This window comes from Suillus discolor (assembly GCF_016758755.1).
Source record: "Suillus discolor strain FC423 chromosome Unknown F5147scaffold_52, whole genome shotgun sequence".
Lineage (NCBI taxonomy): Eukaryota > Fungi > Basidiomycota > Agaricomycetes > Boletales > Suillaceae > Suillus > Suillus discolor.
In genome coordinates, this window is record NW_024541299.1 from 69,019 (window position 1) to 86,322 (window position 17,304).

Below are 17,304 nucleotides of genomic sequence, written 5' to 3' on the forward strand. Positions count from 1 at the left end.
CCTATCATCACGTCAATTTCGAATCTCTTAGTGCAATCTTAGTGGGTTCGCCGTTGATAGGGTCAAGTCATCTACTAGTACATTTTCTACTGGAGTATCCAAGTATTGATATTGCGAACACAACATTGTCGAACGTTGTTACATTAAAATTGTTTTAGATTTGATGTCCTCCCTGTGGAGGAGGTGCCAATTTCCGGAGCGAGACATCGTATACCACTGAACAAAAGGTAGTCAAAGACTGTGACATACAGCCCGCACACGGTGTGAGCCCACCTTCTTCTATTTTCTTGAGATCATATTTCAGACTGTCAAAACGTCGCCGGAGCGTGTCATTCTTTAGATTCAACTGGACACCATCAAATTCATTGGAGCTATTTCCAGTTATACACTTGAAACTAACCATCGAAAATCCGGCGAATAGATCTTTCACAAAGATAGATATCTGAATAGGTGCTTCAAAGTTCCCAAGGGTCACTGCGTTTACAGCGAGACGAGACTATACAGAATAATGATGAGTGAGTTGAACGTATCGCGAGGGTAAAAATCGCCAAAGCTATCGGAGAAGGCTGTTGCGAGAAAACAACAACCGAATGCATTCAAATCAACATGATCTGACTTACCAACTCGTTCACAAGGCTTATCAGACCGTGAAGATAATCTTCGACAGGCAGTGCAAATCGGCCCTTCCATTCATCTTTGACTGGAATCCGGAATAGAATAGTCAGTATGCACATACCACAGATAGGAAAACAATGCTTACTCCCTAGAATCTGGCAGACTTCTGGCAGGGAAATGAGTTTCCCTGTTGCAAGAAATTCGACCAAGGCAGCTGAAAAGATGGCAGTGCGCAAAGAGTTGGTCCACATTTCCTTCCATCGCCAGAACTGGCTAGGGGGGATGAGTGCAGCCATTGCAGCACTGGTGGTCTGACAACTGTGCAATATTGGGCGCACACTATCAAGGAGACCTGGAACTAAGATAGGCATCGGTAATCAGCCAAAAGAGTTAGCAATAGCAGAACTTGACTCGGGAGGTGTCGAATGGATCTTATTGAGAACCCCGACCATGTTGCGAGTCTTCTTATCCAGATCCGTCACTTGCTCCTTGATTTTCTAGAAGGGGGAAGTTTTGGAGGTCAGCGGTGATCAGCGAGTTCCCATATCATTATAAAAATTAAATGTGTACCTCTCGCAGTTCTACATCCTGCTCCAAGAGTTCGTTAAGACGTTCTACATCACAAGAATCCATATTGCGATGATGAGGCGCCCACGAGTTATTGTACTGAGAAGACCTTAACACCGTCTGGTTGAGATCATATCGGCTTATTACTGAGCTGCAAATACATATGTAGGGCTCGTGACTCGGACCGCTTTTGGTTGCTGCTTTCCTTCAGAAACTTCAACTACCAACCTCTTCGTTCATGACCTCCGATGTCGAACTCTCCAAAGTCAAGACATTACTTACTTCAGTTCGCGACACGCCCGTGAATACGGTCGATGGAGCAGAAGATATTCTTCAGCCATTATATTTATATTTGATGAATATTCCACCATCCGCACCTGATAATACCTACCACTGGTTTTGCAGTCGCGCCAACCAGCTCACCATTGGCGCTGCTACATTTCTACTAAGGCTCTTTGCATACGACAGTCCCAGAGTGGATGATTGGAAAAGAAGGTTGAAGTCTTGTCTCTCAGGATGCTGTCAGTGTATCAGAGGGTTTGGGGAAGTGAAGGCTAGCTCTCGGACAACGTGAGTGTCTCAACGAGACAGTGCTTAGAATGCGTGTTTTCAACTGACCATCCCGCAGTTATTTTGGCGCATTCTCTGATGATGTGCTCAGATCATTCTATAGCAAGTTCGATGACTGGGAACTATCGGTGGTCGTAGAGGCTCTCGTACGCACTGGAATAGACCTGTCCAGCTCTTCTCAGACACCTCAAGAAGTGCCTCAACCTCTGTTATACCACATGGTCTCAAATATGCGCATCTTTCGCGACCCTCGGGTCTTGCCCCTTATTCGTGCCTGCCCGCCCATCTCAATCTGGCCACTGGATCCGCCTCCTCCTGGTTTGTTTGTACTCGTAATAGATGAATCCTCTGCCGTTAGACAGTGGGCGAAATCTCAAATCACCAAAAGCACCCAGGTCCCAATGTTAGAACACCAGTTTGTTGCTGGACATGAATTGGCGCTCCAAGCAGTCACAAGGGCTTTGACACTGTCTCGCGAAGGCGAAGGAACGACAACGGACAGTGTCATATCGAACTCATTCTCCTCCGACTCGAGCGAACTTTGGGCTGGATTCAGCCACATTCTGCGACATCTCCCAACGGAAGTTCTCGCCAAACCATCTGAAGAAATTGGCTATCGAAGAATCGTGACAGGCCATCTACACGACATTGGACGACGTGAGTTGATTTCGTTTGTTGGAATGATTGCCCAGTAAATGTGAAATTAGATTTTTCTGATATCTTAAAGTGTCTACTCTTCTTGCTCAAGCGTTTAGGAAATAAGTTATGGCAAGGCGAGGGTCCAGAGTATCCCCAGGTCGTTTTCGATGCAATCAAGGACAATCCTTCCTTCAGTGATATGCTACAGGATCTCAAGTCGGCAGGCGAAAAACCATGGTTCTTGTCGTGGTTCGGGGAGTATCTTGCAACAATATCCGATTCTGCCATATATAAGGATGTTCTAGCAAGAATTGTGGATTTTCTTTGTGAGGAATTGCAGCATGAACGGTTCCAGGAAGCACGTCCAGCGATCATGTATTCCGCTGTTCGAGTTAGTGTTTTCATCTTCCTATCCGACGTTATACTGAATGTTCCTAGTTACTAGCCGCTCAGGTGCGGAAAACTCAGTCTGACGAGACGTTGTCACGTCGCGTGGCAGTTTCAAGTGTACTCGACATTCATGCAGAGGTTTTCATTTCGGTGGCTTTTGGTCGCTTGCACGCAAATTCGCAGTGGAAAGAAGTTCGCAGCGCTGCTCGTGAGCTCATCACGACGTCTTTGACTCAGGACGCCAATGAAATTTCCAAATCTATCACAACCTCCTGCGAGTTCTTGGCAGGACGCACGAAGGTGTTCCCCGTCTGTGCTATTAGAGAACAAATGTGGAAGAAGACATACGAGTCTCTACAGACAAATGACACAGATGGCGTCGTCGCCATCATTGCCATTGTTGCCCAGTTCTCTCATATCGACTTCTTGAACAAAGTCGCGTACAGACTCGTTCTTTCGAGTCCAAATGCCCAAGCTTTTGATGCCATCAATCGATGCCTCGATATTTCTCGAAGCGGATTTCTTGATGTAGTATCCAAGCTAGCAAACTACAACCAGAGGTCATTCGTTCTTGATGTCTTGGGTCGACCTGGAGTCGCATGCGATGTCATGGTCTTGATGCTGTCTCCCATTGAAGACCTCCAAGGTGCTGCGAAGACGCTTGTTGGCCAAGCATTTGATGTCGACGTTCGGATTGATTGCTTTCGTGCCCTTCTTTCCAATCTCTCAGACTCTTCGTTTGAGGGCATCTTCAGCTTCCTGGAACGATACATTCACTACGCACCACAGGTACCGGAGGCCTGCAGCCTTTCCAAATCGCTTGTGCAGTGTCTCACCGACGTCATTGAGGTTTTGTGCTCCAGTCCAGACGGACTGTTACACGACAGCTCATTCCTGCGGTCAAAAGACAAAGAAGCGCCTGCAGCACAGATACCTCGTCTGTGGAACTTGATGACACGGTCCATTACCGTGATATTCAAACGCACGCCTCTCTGGTCAGAGTACTTTGAAATTCCGGACATGACAGTCTGGATGCGAGATGCGCTCATATTTGGGAGAGACCTTCTGGCGCAGTGGAGAGTAATGGAGTCTGCTAGCGTCACTGCTACGGATGAATCGTCCTCGTTATTAACAGGAAAGGTTCGAAAACTTTCCCGGATGGGGAAGAACATGATGAGCGATCTGCAGCCAGTGCTTACAGAGCTTGCACGGTGGCTGCGGCTTTCTGATGAAGAGCTTCTCCATCAATCTTTTGCGCTGCTTCAGACGCTTCTCGAATGTTTTCGGACAACTGATATTCCTCCATCGGAAGCTACTCTTGCCAAGCTGAACAGGCACGTCGAGGCTTCCCGCAAGGATAAGTCCGGCACTTCAAAGACCAAACTTGATGCAAGCCGAATAGCCCAGTTAGAGGACGCACTGACGTCATTCGAGGAGAAGGAAGTTGAAATCGTTTCCGTTGTTCATGCGCCGCCGCCTCGACCTACCAAACCCCACGAACCCCCACCGCAGAAGGTACAGGCGGCAGCACGAAAGCAAAGTGATGTCGTTCGTCGGAAACCCAATGATAATGACCAACTCAAACCCGACGTTATGAAGGGCGCATTTCCCAAGTTCCAGCGGTTATCAACGAGTACGTCGACGAGCGTCAGTAAAGCACCAACACTCCCCTCGGCCCCTTCATCAGAATATTCCAGTGATTCTGGATCTGAGGCTGAAACCGTGCAGGGCGGTCTGGTCGCCTTGGGTAAATTCCAGCGATCACCAAAAGTCAAGAAGCCCATGGAAAGACGTCAAGTGAAGTTACTGGACATTCAAAACCAAGCCAAGAGTGCAACTATGGAGCGTCTCCACCGTCGAGAAGATGCTCGTCGTCGGGCATTGCGTTTGAAGCCAGACATCACCGGACTGCATCGCACCCTCCTATCTTGGAATTACGACCACGATGGTCCCAACCCTCCCACTGTTGCCCAAAAAGCACCATTGCTTCATGTTCCCGATACCTTCCAAGACTATCAGCACTATCTCCGAGTTTTTGAGCCCTTGTTACTCCTAGAATGTTGGTCTCAAATTGTTCAAGCCAAAGAAAACGTAGAAGGAGTGTACGATTGTAAAATCACCTCCAAGCACTTCACCGATGATTTCGTCGACTTTGATGCAACCATTTCGGAGCCTGTCCAGAAAGATTGGCGGCTGGGGGAGACGGATGTCGTGTTACTCCGACATCCCGAGGGTAAAAAGTCGATCATGATGAAGGTTCAGAGTTTTAGGACCACGCCAATTGGATCGCAGATGGGTCTCCGCTGCTTCGTGCATTCCACTATGGGCGACATAGGTCTGCATATCAACACTGTTTGGAGCCTGAAGAAGGCTTTCAGGTGTGTTTTTCTGTCTGTGTTACGATAACTGCTTATCGCTCGATAGCTTGAGCACTCTTCACCGGGAGTATGGAGCTCTTATGGCATTGCCCCACTATGATCTCTTTCAAATGATATTAACTCCGAAATTGTCTGGTATGCCACCTCTTGAGCAGCACGAGGTACAGCACACCATGTCCGCATACAGTGTCAACGAGCCGCAGGCACGAGCTATAATGGGATCGCTTAAGATAGATGGTTTTGCGCTCATCCAAGGGTAAGTTTTATCTGGCATCAGACCGGCATCTTGAATGAAAATCTCCACAGACCTCCCGGAACTGGAAAAACATCAACTATCTGCGGTCTCGTCGAAGCTTTTCTTCAGAAGCGTCCACGTGCAGCGACATCCATTCATGTTGGAAAAACCGCAACCTCTTCAGAGTCCGTGAAGAAAATCCTACTCTGCGCACCTAGCAATGCTGCCATTGACGAAATTGCTGGTCGTCTCAAAGAAGGATACAGAGGCCCTCAACGGAAAGCAAGTTCCCTTAAAGTGGTCCGAGTTGGAACAGAAAAGGCTATCGATATCAGCGTGAAAGAAGTTTCTCTTGACTACTTGGTAGAACAAAAGCTCAATGGGCAAACTCCCAACAACACTTCCAAGGATGCGCACAACGAGATAAACGTGTTACGAGGCGAAATCGAGCAGGTCAAGCAGGTCAAGCAGCAGAAGTTGGATGAGCTGGCTTCTGTTCGCGACAACAATGCCCGGATGGTGGTCCTGGAGGAAGAAATCAAGAAACTAAACTCACGACGGATGACGCTGACGCAGCAGTTTGATCGGTTGAAAGATAAACAAAAATCGGACTCTAGGACACTCGATGCTATACGGAGGCGCGTTAGGATGGAGGTTCTCCAAGAGGCAGATGTCATTTGTTGCACTTTGTCAGGTGCAGGGCATGAAACGCTCGAACAGCTTGATTTCGAAATGGTCATCATCGACGAAGCGGCCCAGTCCATTGAGTTGAGCTCATTGATTCCACTCAAGTTTCCTTGTCAAAGATGCATTATGGTTGGTGGTAAGTAATATGCCTTCGTTCTCCCGACATCCCATTGAGCCCTGTCTAGATCCACAACAACTTCCTCCCACAGTTTTGTCTCAGGAGGTAAGCCGAGCTCAAGCAGTCCTGCCGAATATATGCTGATCATGATTGAAGGCCTGTAAGTACCGGTATAATCAATCGCTCTTCGTGCGCCTTCAGAAACACCGCCCCGATGCTGTCCACCTCCTCAGGTATGTCTTTCGTCTTTCACCAGTAGTCTATACGCTTATGGTTTTTAGCATCCAATACCGCATGCACCCCGATATTAGCCGTCTTCCCAGCAGGATCTTCTACCAGGGTCGACTCTTGGATGGCTCAGATATGGATGTCAAAACCAAGCAGCCGTGGCATTTACATCCTAAATTCGGCACATACAGGTTCTTCAACGTTCACCGGGGACTAGAAACCCCTGCAAGCGGTCATTCTCTAACAAACATTACGGAGAGCCAAGTCGCCCTCGCCTTGTATGCACGCTTGTGTAAGGAGTTTTCCGACATAGACTTTGACTTCCGCGTTGGCATCGTTTCCATGTACCGCGGTCAAGTCATGGAGCTCCAACGAGCTTTTGAACAACGATTTGGGAGAGATATTAAGGGCAGGGTACACTTCCACACTGTTGATGGATTCCAGGGACAAGAGAAGGATATTATCATCCTTTCTTGTGTTCGTGCTGGTCCCAGAGTGCAATCTGTCGGTTTCCTGTCGGGTATGATGTTTCAATCTGTATACGCACAGGCAGCTAAAGGCGCTCAGACGTTCGGAGAATGAATGTCGCTATAACTCGTGCGCGTTCATCTCTCTTTATTCTGGGTCATGCGCCTACTCTCGAGCGAAGCGACGAGAACTGGCGCAATATCGTACAGGACGCTCGCGAAAGGTCATTACTCACAGAGGTCTGACATTCAGATTCTCCTTCGCTCGCTGAACTTAATGAGATACAGGCGGATGTTGGCTTCTTTACCACTCAAGCTGTGAACCCCCAAGTTCGCCGGCCTCCATCACCACCGAAACCCAAGAAGCAGCCAGTCGTGACTTTGCCGCCTAGACCAGATGATCTAGTCACTCCCAAAAGCTTTGCTGAGTCTAGTCGTCGGCCTCCCTCCTCTAAACCTTCACAGACGATTGAGGAGCAACCATCGATGAAAGATCCTCCTGCAAACCTGACGGTTCCCAGAGACGTTGGCCAGAAGCGTCGTTTGGCTGAAGGTGTGAACGGTGAACCTTCAACCTCTGGACCACATGAAACCAGGACAACGCAGCCACCTCCAAAACGGTTCAAGAAGGAGAAAGGTAGCATCTTTATACCAAAGAAGAACAAGGTAATATTTCTTTGAGTTTCGGTGATCAGTGCTCATAGTCATCATTCTATCAGCCTGGGAAACCATAGGCAATCGCTTGGATATCGCCATTCAATTGTACAAGTAATTCACCCTCAGGCCTTACGAGGATAATGTCAGAATGATATACGTTCCCACGTTGCTTGCATCCAGCCCGAGGTTGGACTAGCAATGTGATGAATACATTGTACAATAGAGAATATAGCACGCCCATCCTTTCATCGTGGACACAGTTGCAGATAACAACACTGCAATCAGCTCGGTAAACAAAGACTAGGAGCATCGTACGAATGGCCAGGTCTTGCGAAGGCACAAGAGACGTTACGCAGGACTGCTCAGTGAAGGTGAAATCGAGTTGGAGTAAAAAAACCCGGTATCAATAATGCATGCAAGCGATTGGGGTTGTCAGCCGTAACGTGGAAATCATTGTCGATGATACCAGCGCGCAGGAGTACGTCGATACAGGTATCGTCTGCATCGCTGATACGTTCAGTGATCGTGGTGAGTTCCTGTCACCCTGCACTTATGGTCAGGTAGTAGTCCGATTAGCACTGATAGTTGCGAAGAGGCGCGCTCTGAGAAGGAAGACCATGCATCGACAGTGATTGTTGGGCTGACACCAGGTTATGACGATTCACCGCTTAATCAATCAATATTGATCATCCAAGCCAAAGGTTCAGTGCTCCGGCGCGATGTAGTACTATTGTATTTGGGAGGATACTGTACTTTTCACGGTGAAAATGATTATGAAAGAATTTGCGTTGTTTACCCAAAGCGGCATACCTGCCATCTGCCAAATTTCAAACCCTTGCTTCGCCTGCCAAATCACTCCGAGATCGACCAGTCTGACTACGTTAATATCTCAAACTATGTCGACCCTGCCTGCAACGGCTCAAGGAAATGGAATAACAACAAAAGACATGGCGTCAGAAAGTTCTTCGTCTGACTCTAGCTCAAATTCATCCCACTCGGATTCGGATTCGGACTCGGACTCGGACTTGGACGATGCTTACTTGCGCTCTCTTCTAGACAACGCCAGGTCAAATATTCGAGAGGCGGTCAAGTTGAAAAGGGCACATGTGTTTGGTGACGGAGAAGACATTATTAAATTGGGTGGCGACGAATCGCAAAGGTATTGCATGTTATATGCTTCGTTATTTTTCTCAGTTTCGCTATAGACCATTGCCGCCATTGGATCCCGGGCAGCTTCCCCCTGCATATTTCGAATTTGTCAAAGATAGACGCGACGCACCTGCTACTGTACGAGACCCAGACGTACAGCACGCGGAGGCAGCTACCTCCGGAACCATTACTCCTGCACCCCCTCCAAAACCAACGCTTACCGGCAAAATATCTGTAAGTGTCACTATGACCGTATCAATTGAAGGACTCACGGACGTGTATTTTTTCAGATGAGAAACCAAACCGCTGGACCAAGCTGGTTTGACCTTCCAGCACCCGCCGAAGCCGATCTCCCTCGATTGCATCGTGAAGTCGAGGCTCTTCGCCTGCGTAATCAGCTCGATCCCAAACGCTTCTACCGTAAAGACGATGGCGATGGGAAGGGCATCAAAGGACTCCCGAAACATTTTGCTGTAGGTTTTCAACACGAATTATCGTATCGTAGAGGCTTATTTTTTGCTTAGATTGGTACTATTGTGACTACGAACACGCCATTCGGCACAGCAAGTACGGACAACCTTCCTCGCGCTCATCGCAAGAGAACTTTTGTCGACGAGTTAGTCGATGACGCGGAAGCACGACGGTATGCGAAGAGGAAGTTTGAGGACCTGCAGGCGGTGAGGGGCGCAAGAGGAAAGAACACCTTACACCAAAAGAAGGCGTTGCGCAGGCCGAAGTGGTAACTACATTCTCCATGCGCCAGTTATATCTCACAGTAGCAGTACCGAAATTCACATATGGCGCTGACTTATGGTTCAAACCAATATTCCGCGACGACTCGACAAGAGAACAGAGGGGATCCATAGGAACGGCAAATACACGCACGCCAATCTACTACCCACCCCTCTTCTCCTCCAGAAGACATGCCATCGAGCTGCGATACGCCTTGCCACTTTACCCCCAACGCCACCCTCTCCACCCACATCTCCAACACGTTGTCAAGCACCGAAACATATCCCGGCACCGTTCATCACTCCACAACCTGATAGCGTCCTTCCAAATATACCCCGATGATGTCGAAACGATAGATCCGCTGCAAAACTCGGTCAAAAAGCAACCAATAGTCTACCGCGCACACATCTCCCCCAAGGAAAAGGACGCAATCAAAGAGCAACGAGAACTTACCGACAACGTTCAAATATACACGATAGCTCAAGTCACGGTGGAGGGTTAGGAGCCGCAGCCGCACTAACTCGCGAAGGCGTATACTAAAATACCATCTAGGATTCGACCGCAAGCACACCGTATACGAAGCCGAGGTCGCACGTTGGGACTTGAATGAGCTTTCGCTAATATGCTCGAGTAAAAGTCGTGTCATTCACACAGCAGGGAAACTGATATTTTACCGCCTTTTTCCACCGGTGAAATTACATCGTAACGGCGGTTAACCGCCAGTCCCCGACTCCGCCCGGCTTTATCAGTAATGTATCCCCTCGTCTCAACTACTCAGCTCAGAACTACGGTCGTCCTGAGAGCAAACCAGATACATTCAATAACTATTTTTTAACATAAGGCACCACAGCCCGTCTATCATACGAAGAACCAAATAAAGCCAAACTAATCAGTCCGCAGATTGAATACCCATCGGCCTACATCAAACCTTGAAGTGCGGCAATGTTGTACATAAAGATTCAAGATAAGATCGAGCCTCGAAGAAACGGAAGTTAAGAGTGGACAATGAGTTGACAACGCCATGCACAGAAGTTTGCGGGACATGAAAAACACACGATGCAAAGTGACAACCACGAACCACTCAAAAACCCACAAACTTCTTGCAAGACAGAGACGGGTACCTACAAAACCCTCCTTTGGGTGTCGGATTCGAATAATCCAGAGTGCTCCAGACGTTGAAACGTTGAAACCCCCGATGACTGTCAGCCAAATGACTTTGTCGAGGTCACGTGATGAGTCACATGGAACAATAAGCTCGGTGTAGCCGGGCGGACCGTGACGGCAGTCGTCATTGTTCTCAGCTTGTGTTTGAAAATTTGACGTTCTGTGTACATTAACTAGGATCAAGCGCCCTACGACTCGGATGATATATAATAAGAATGAGTCCAAACCCTTCTTTTTCTCTCATTACTTACCAGCTTCCTTGAGTCGTGTCGGCTGCGCCGCAAACTCTTTATTAACCTTCAGGTTTCCACTCACTTCCTAACACACTCGTTTCACTCATGGTGTCACCAGCAATGCTCGTGCACTTTCCACTCATTTTTCTTTCTTTTGTCGCTCTTTCCCTAGCTTCTCCCTTGAGGACTGGCAGACACATAAACCATTTCAACCACCACAATTCTGCTGTGCAGCCTGTACTTCTCCTCAATTCGTCTGCTGGACCATCGTCCAGCGTGACACCTGCAAGTTCTTCTTCTTTTCCAGCAACTATGACAACGACTTCCCAGGCACCCGCTGGTACAAGCTCTCCTTCTGTATCATCGAAATATGTTATTGCACACTTCATGGTCGGAAATTCATACCCCTATACTGTGGATAATTGGCTTGCGGATATCTTTCTTGCGCATTCCAGCGGAATCGACGGTTTTGCTTTGAACGTAGGAGTGGATTCTTGGCAGCCTTCACAGGTGGCCAATGCGTAAGTCCCTATGTTTTTAACTGAGTAATCGACTTCTAATTCAGCAAATTCCTAGCTATCAAGCCGCTCTCCAATCTGGATCTGGTTTCAAGCTCTTCATGTCCTTTGATATGTCGTAAGTTAATTATTCATTTCATCTTCTTCAGCAGATCATCATTCGTACAGTTCTTTGCCTTGTACCACAGCTTCCGACGCTGCAAATCTTCGTACTTATATAACAACCTATGCCACACACCCCAATCAACTGCTTTACAATGGCCGCGTTATGGCCTCAACCTTCTCTGGCGAAACTTGCACTTTCGGACAGGGATCCGTCGCTTCTGGATGGTCTACTCAATTCGTGCAACAGTTGACAGGATCTTCCGCAGTTCATTTTGTGCCATCATTTTTCGTCGATCCATCACAGTTCAATTCCTACAGTGGGGTGATTGATGGCATGTTCAATGTAGGTTATTCCAGTATCACATCCTGCATGAATTTAATTGTTCTCAGTGGAATTCCGGATGGCCAATTCAAGTTACGACTTCATATGTATCGTCCATACCTGGTCTGCTCGGAGACATCGCGAGTGGTCTATCCTCCACCGTCAACTCTGTATTGTCTAATGTCATCGGGTCAACGACTCCAGATGATACATACATCTCGAGCTTGGCTGCAATGGGCGGTGGTAAAACGTACATGGCAGCTGTGTCTCCGTGGTTTTTCACCCATTATGGCCCGTCAACTTACAACAAAAACGTGGGTCGCCCTTCCGTCGTACATGTTGCGGACGCTGACAAGGCTCCTGTAGTGGATTTATCTCAGCGATGATCACTTGTACGCTACTCGGTGGGAGTCATTGATCAAGATCCGCGACCAGGTAGATTTCGTACAAATCATTTCTTGGAATGATTTCGGAGAGTCGCATTACATTGGTCCGATAGAGGGCGCCCAACCCATGAGTCAAGCATGGGTTGATGGCAATGATCACACTGGTGCGCATTTACTAGTTTATACAGATGATCCGAATGCTAACTTAGGTCCTTTAGGCTGGCTCAATCTTACGTCTTATTACGCCTCAGCCTTCAAGACAGGATCATACCCCACTCCGGCCAAAGACCAGCTCATAATGTGGTCGCGTCCACATGCTGCCTCGGCTTCTGCGTCAAACGACCCAGTTGGAAAACCAACCAATTACCAGATTGTATGTGCTTTGTTGATATCAATGGGGTGCTTATCTCAACTGCGATAAATCTAGACTTCAGACAATGTCTGGGCCGTGGTTCTGGCGACCTCCCCTGCCACAGTCGTACTCTCGACCTCGTCTAGTCAATCACAAACTTTCAACGTCCCGGCTGGCGTTTCTAAGTTAGCTGTACCCATACAACCCGGCGGGACTATGTCTGGCACACTAACCCGAGGAGGGCAGACCGTCATTGATCTGCAGGCAACAGACTTCACTTTTGAGGCTAACCCGACGACATATAACTTTAATGTCCTCGTTGTTGCCTCTCCTTAGTCTCATGTTCAGCATTCGCTATTCTCGACAAATTTTCGGTTGTGATTCAAATATACCATCTATAGGATTACATTTTCGCGCTTGAGTGCATTGTATCTATATATCTTCTGCTAGTTACCATGTACGCTGGTGTACAGCATACTTACCTTGCAAGCAAGGGTTCTCTTTCTCATGATACAATCAATTTGCAGTGCAAAAAATTCTGGACCACTCATGAGTCAGTGTGTAGGACTTCAATTTGACTTCGGTACATAATAATTGAATATCATCTTAGCGAGATGGCTGCAGCAGCTCCCGGACTCGTGTTACACACTGTTGCTAGTTATGATTGGGAAGGGGGGAACGAATGCTTCAGGTAAAGCGTACGCAACAACCCTGTGAAGCCTTCTGCGGGAGATAGTATGATAAGCAGTCTAAACTCGGAGGGCATGTACTCCTGCTAATGGGCCGACCGGAGCTCAGAATAAACGGTTGTGAAGATATGAGTCTTTGCTCTAGATATCAATGATCTCAAGCCTGCTACTAGGACTGCGGTGCACGAAAAAAATCTGCCACACCGCGTTCCAGATATCCCTCAGCCTTGAGCATATAAATACTGTCCTTGTCGAGCCATGTCTTTTAACCCGCCAAAAACTAAATTCCCTAGTACCTCATACGACTTCGACATAAGGCAGGGACATTGGAGTTGGTTGTCACGTCCTCAAATTTGTCAAGAATGAGGCATTCTGCTATTGCACGATGTCCGTCTGTATTCGCTTGAATGAAAAGTCTAACCAAGGAAACAGTTCTACGACCAGATGGTGAGAGTTAGCATCGTCAGGGAAACATTAATTACCGTCATAGTGATTATCTGTATTTTTTAATGTGTATGGTCTGGACTGGGACGCATGTGGGATTTATACTTCTCGTCTTTATCATACAATCAATGAAGAAATCAACCGTGTCGGATCCTCTTCCCTGCATTATCTGGCGTCGGGAATGTTTCACCTTCCTCTTCTGCTTGAGGTTGGAGAGCGGACAAAGTTCGATATCACCAGCATTCTGTCGCATCATGGAGATACTCTGCGGCTTTTCTATGCACATCTTCCAGAAGGGAATCATCAAGCGCAAACAAGGGGTATTTAGACTCTGCCGTTTCATGACTGTCTTAGAGAGTCTGTGCAAAATTGCAAACATCAGAGCATATATCTGAAAGGACAGAACTGCAGTTATTCTGAAGTTCCCAGATGAAGTGCTCGCGTATTCCCTGGCAAATCACACCAGGGAATGCCATCTGGAATTGTCTCCACTGCGCATGCGCATAAAAGGAATTGTTGGAGTTCGCCGTGGTCATGTCCGTGTGATAAAAGAAGATCCACGTATATACCCACCATACAGATTCGATGTCGTGCAGGAGATTCACGCGGAATGGAGGAGCGAGCGGGAGGTCTGCACCACGAGATGTTCCAACAGGTGGAAGGGAAGCTCGGGGGTGGAAGAGTCAAGGTACCGCTAATATTCTACTTCGCGGCAGACATCTGGTGCTCCGGACTCGTCGCAAAAGGAAGGGGAAAGAAGAACGCCGGCCGAGGAGTGAGAGGTTTCGCATCGAAGATGGCCAGAGTTCAGCGGATGGCAACCACTATGATAACGGGGGGGATGAGAACCTCTGCTACTGATCTCTTAGACGCGCATGCTGATATACTCCCTTTTCAACAGCTATTACGCAAAGTGTGCCACAGAGCCACTTTACGCATGATCACGATGCATAAGTCGCACCCCCTTTACAAGGGCATCCGCGTAGCGTACAACGCCTGTACCAGAAGAAACTTTGGAAGCTGCAAGAGACATCCGTCGCCCATACACCGCCTACTCAACGAATTCCGACTCAACCCGCACACGGTAGAAACAATCGAGCCAATACGACACTACCCCAAGTGGACCCCGGACAGTCGCAACAGAGATAGCGGCAGACGCAGCCACAGCCGTCAACGACGATGAAGGCGCAGACGAAGACCTCCGAGCATATTCTGATGGCTCGGCGATAGACGGAGGAGTAGGAGGAGCGGCAGTACTGATAAGGAATGGCGAAGTAGTAGGAACGAAGAAGTTCTACTTAGGAGGAGACCAGGAGCATACGGTCTACGAGGGAGAGTTAGTAGGGATGATCTTGGCAATAGAGCTGTTGAAAGAAGAAGGGGGAGAAGGATCAATGGCCCTCGGCGTTGACAACCAAGCCGCCATTTGGGCAACCAAGGCCTTCGTCTCCAAACCCGGTCACTACCTTATGGATAAATTCCACGACGACCTGCGCAAGCTCATACCCGCGCACGACGAACGCAAGTTGACCGTACGATGGACCCCAGGCCACCACGGAATACCAGGCAATGAAGCAGCTGATGAGCAAGCGAAGATGGCAGCCAGAGGAAACAGTAGCGCACCTAACGAACTCCCCAAATCCCTCCTCACCACAAGAACAAACGCGGCAATCGTCCTCCCCATCAGCAAGTCGGCGCTAAAGCAGCAGTTCAGACGAATAATCAAAGAAGAATCATCAAATATCATGAAAAACTCACCGCGATACAAACGCCTTCATGAAATCGATGCAACGGCTCCTTCGAAACACTTCTCAAAACTGATAGAAAAACTCCCGCGCCGACACTCTTCACTCCTTTTCCAACTTCGTTCGGGACACGCCCCGCTAAACAAGCACCTACACCGCATCGCAAAAGTACCCAGCCCCATCTGTCAGCAATGCGGCGAGCGCGAGGAAACGGTCCACCACTTCATAATCACCTGCCCAAAGTACACAACACAACGCCACGCACTCCAACTCGAACTCGGCCCGCAGACCTATCACCTCAAGAACCTGCTGAACAATTCAAAGTGTATCAAACCTCTACTGCGCTTCATAGCGAGTACGCACAGAATGGAACAGACCTTTGGTGACGTCACACCACCTGCAGACGAAGATGACGAAGAAGAATGAACGAGCTCGCACTCTCACTATCGCCTTTAGCTGGCCTTAACCGTCCTCGTGTTTCACCTGGACCAATGATTGTACACCACCGGACACATATAAACATATAGTACGCTACAGTAAATACTCGCATGTTTTGTCTACCATAGGGCTATGCCCCAACGGACAATAAACACTGATCCAAAAAATAATAATAATAATATTCTACTTCTATCGCCATGAGATGCATTGTTCCCTGCCGACGAGTTAGCAGCGAGAGGTATCATCTTCAGAAATTCTTACCGTTCGAACATCATGAGAAGTGTTTGAATCCATCTCTTTCGCGTACTCGAAGTCGACCAGTTAGCTAATACCCCCGTTGTCACCGACGGCCCATTTCACGTTCCCGAGGCTGAAATCGGAATGGATCCAACCTGCTTTATGCAAATAAGATAGGGCTAAGGGTGGCGTGAGCGGTTGGGGTAAGGAGAATAAGAATAGTTACTTTACCCTTCAGTCCGCCAGACAAGCAACTCAGTTTGTTGGCCAGAAAGATCACATCCTTGATAGCGACTCCAACATCATGAAAAACGATGCGCACATGGAGTCTCTGTAGGATTCTGCGGTCCTTTAGCCCAACAAGCCAACTGCACGACTGCGGCATTTCGCAGCGAACGTCTGTATCCGATCTTCAGATAGAGATGGCAGCGTGCATGGCGCAAATTTGTCGATGTCAGCAGGGACACAGAAATTGAACTCGGATGATATTCCGACCCAGTCCAGGGAAGTGATGTCTCCCGACTGAGCGATGATCTCCTGCAAGAGCCGACCGAGCGCATTTTGTTTCGTCTCGCCGGAGATGACGGGTAGGTGGAGGTCGAAAATACCAAACAATGAATAGGCGATATCTTCCTTTCATGTGGTGACACGCGTCGACGACCATTGCAGTTTCTCTCGTGTACCTGATATGCCCAGATGGAAGGCGACGAGGGCCTGTGCATTTATGCTTGTCGAATCCTCCAACTCCTGCATGACAGTGACAGACTTCTTGTGGTTGGGAGAGCGGTCGTTGAGGTATAATGTCCAGTCTGCTTGGTAGAAGAGAACGACATTAGGAGCCAGGAACTCGTGAATGGTCCATCCTCGCGTGTTCCAAACACTGTTTGCCAGCCCGCCGACCACAACATTTGCGGGATGGAAAGCTTGCCTGTAATGAAACGAGCCTCCTTGGAAGCTAGATCTGCAACAGCGCTGGCTGTCCGATCTATCCAACTGCAGAGGCGTCAATTTTCTGTGTCACCCAAGATATATTATGGTAGACTTGGTCGCACCACTTGAAAGTTGTCGACCTTGTCGTCTCGCTCTACAATCCTAGCCCTCATTTGATGTCAAATGATTGACAATGATTGAAATACCTTCTGGTTGGCCATGGCGTTTGAGCTTTAATGATGGACCTCACACAAAGCGTGACATTGCATACATCACGTAATTCGCCCATCCACCATGCAACTACAATAT

The 17,304-nt window shown here is 48.2% G+C and overlaps 6 protein-coding genes across 6 annotated transcripts; 4 read left to right on the top strand and 2 right to left on the bottom strand.

Moving 5' to 3' along the window:
• Positions 1–27: 27 nt before the first annotated feature.
• On the bottom strand, positions 28–1,380 carry F5147DRAFT_709521 (Translin). Its single transcript, XM_041438204.1, has 7 exons — positions 1,186–1,380; positions 1,022–1,112; positions 761–973; positions 621–700; positions 401–496; positions 274–346; positions 28–216 (listed from the first exon to the last, which is right to left on the bottom strand). Exons 1-7 carry the CDS (start codon positions 1,246–1,248, stop codon positions 155–157), a joined length of 678 nt encoding a protein of 225 aa, XP_041289686.1. The 5' UTR covers positions 1,249–1,380; the 3' UTR covers positions 28–154.
• Positions 1,381–1,388: 8 nt separating this feature from the next.
• Positions 1,389–7,628, top strand: F5147DRAFT_839075 (SEN1 N terminal-domain-containing protein; the record flags this gene model as incomplete). The annotated part of the gene is made up of 12 exons (XM_041444191.1): positions 1,389–1,752; positions 1,811–2,409; positions 2,460–2,782; positions 2,830–5,159; positions 5,206–5,415; positions 5,466–6,217; positions 6,267–6,304; positions 6,356–6,432; positions 6,481–6,947; positions 6,995–7,134; positions 7,183–7,560; positions 7,614–7,628. The coding sequence occupies exons 1-12, from the start codon at positions 1,421–1,423 to the stop codon at positions 7,626–7,628; spliced, it is 5,661 nt and encodes a 1,886-aa protein (XP_041289687.1). The 5' UTR covers positions 1,389–1,420.
• Positions 7,629–8,498: 870 nt separating this feature from the next.
• On the top strand, positions 8,499–9,443 carry F5147DRAFT_747035 (Fcf2 pre-rRNA processing-domain-containing protein; the record flags this gene model as incomplete). Its single annotated transcript, XM_041439904.1, has 4 exons — positions 8,499–8,710; positions 8,757–8,934; positions 8,991–9,173; positions 9,225–9,443. 4 exons carry the CDS (start codon positions 8,499–8,501, stop codon positions 9,441–9,443), a joined length of 792 nt encoding a protein of 263 aa, XP_041289688.1.
• Positions 9,444–10,763: 1,320 nt separating this feature from the next.
• On the top strand, positions 10,764–13,044 carry F5147DRAFT_639891 (glycoside hydrolase family 71 protein). Its single transcript, XM_041433014.1, has 7 exons — positions 10,764–11,350; positions 11,406–11,465; positions 11,516–11,795; positions 11,843–12,088; positions 12,141–12,324; positions 12,379–12,533; positions 12,588–13,044. The coding sequence occupies exons 1-7, from the start codon at positions 10,935–10,937 to the stop codon at positions 12,846–12,848; spliced, it is 1,602 nt and encodes a 533-aa protein (XP_041289689.1). The 5' UTR covers positions 10,764–10,934; the 3' UTR covers positions 12,849–13,044.
• Positions 13,045–15,993: 2,949 nt separating this feature from the next.
• On the bottom strand, positions 15,994–16,581 carry F5147DRAFT_709542 (uncharacterized protein; the record flags this gene model as incomplete). The annotated part of the gene is made up of 3 exons (XM_041438205.1): positions 16,297–16,581; positions 16,090–16,244; positions 15,994–16,042 (listed from the first exon to the last, which is right to left on the bottom strand). Coding segments are annotated over exons 1-2 (245 nt in total), but the record flags the coding sequence as incomplete, so codon positions are not given.
• On the top strand, positions 16,521–17,245 carry F5147DRAFT_709545 (uncharacterized protein). Its single transcript, XM_041438206.1, has 3 exons — positions 16,521–16,874; positions 16,994–17,058; positions 17,118–17,245. Exons 1-3 carry the CDS (start codon positions 16,754–16,756, stop codon positions 17,184–17,186), a joined length of 255 nt encoding a protein of 84 aa, XP_041289691.1. The 5' UTR covers positions 16,521–16,753; the 3' UTR covers positions 17,187–17,245.
• Positions 17,246–17,304: the final 59 nt, after the last annotated feature.

Excerpts from the sequence above, each read along its gene's own strand:
- F5147DRAFT_639891 (XM_041433014.1), top strand. The coding sequence starts at position 10,935 with ATGGTGTCACCAGCAATGCTCGTGCACTTTCCACTCATTTTTCTTTCT. Across the intron at positions 11,466-11,515 it reads TTCATGTCCTTTGATATGTC|TTCTTTGCCTTGTACCACAG; the intron begins GTAAGTTAATTA and ends TCATTCGTACAG. Across the intron at positions 11,796-11,842 it reads TGATTGATGGCATGTTCAAT|TGGAATTCCGGATGGCCAAT; the intron begins GTAGGTTATTCC and ends AATTGTTCTCAG.
- F5147DRAFT_709545 (XM_041438206.1), top strand. The coding sequence starts at position 16,754 with ATGCCCAGATGGAAGGCGACGAGGGCCTGTGCATTTATGCTTGTCGAA. Across the intron at positions 16,875-16,993 it reads GTTGAGGTATAATGTCCAGT|CTGTAATGAAACGAGCCTCC; the intron begins CTGCTTGGTAGA and ends TGGAAAGCTTGC. Across the intron at positions 17,059-17,117 it reads TGGCTGTCCGATCTATCCAA|CACTTGAAAGTTGTCGACCT; the intron begins CTGCAGAGGCGT and ends ACTTGGTCGCAC.
- F5147DRAFT_709521 (XM_041438204.1), bottom strand. The coding sequence starts at position 1,248 with ATGGATTCTTGTGATGTAGAACGTCTTAACGAACTCTTGGAGCAGGAT. Across the intron at positions 974-1,021 it reads TTCGACACCTCCCGAGTCAA|TTCCAGGTCTCCTTGATAGT; the intron begins GTTCTGCTATTG and ends TGCCTATCTTAG. Across the intron at positions 347-400 it reads TATTCGCCGGATTTTCGATG|TTGAATCTAAAGAATGACAC; the intron begins GTTAGTTTCAAG and ends GATGGTGTCCAG.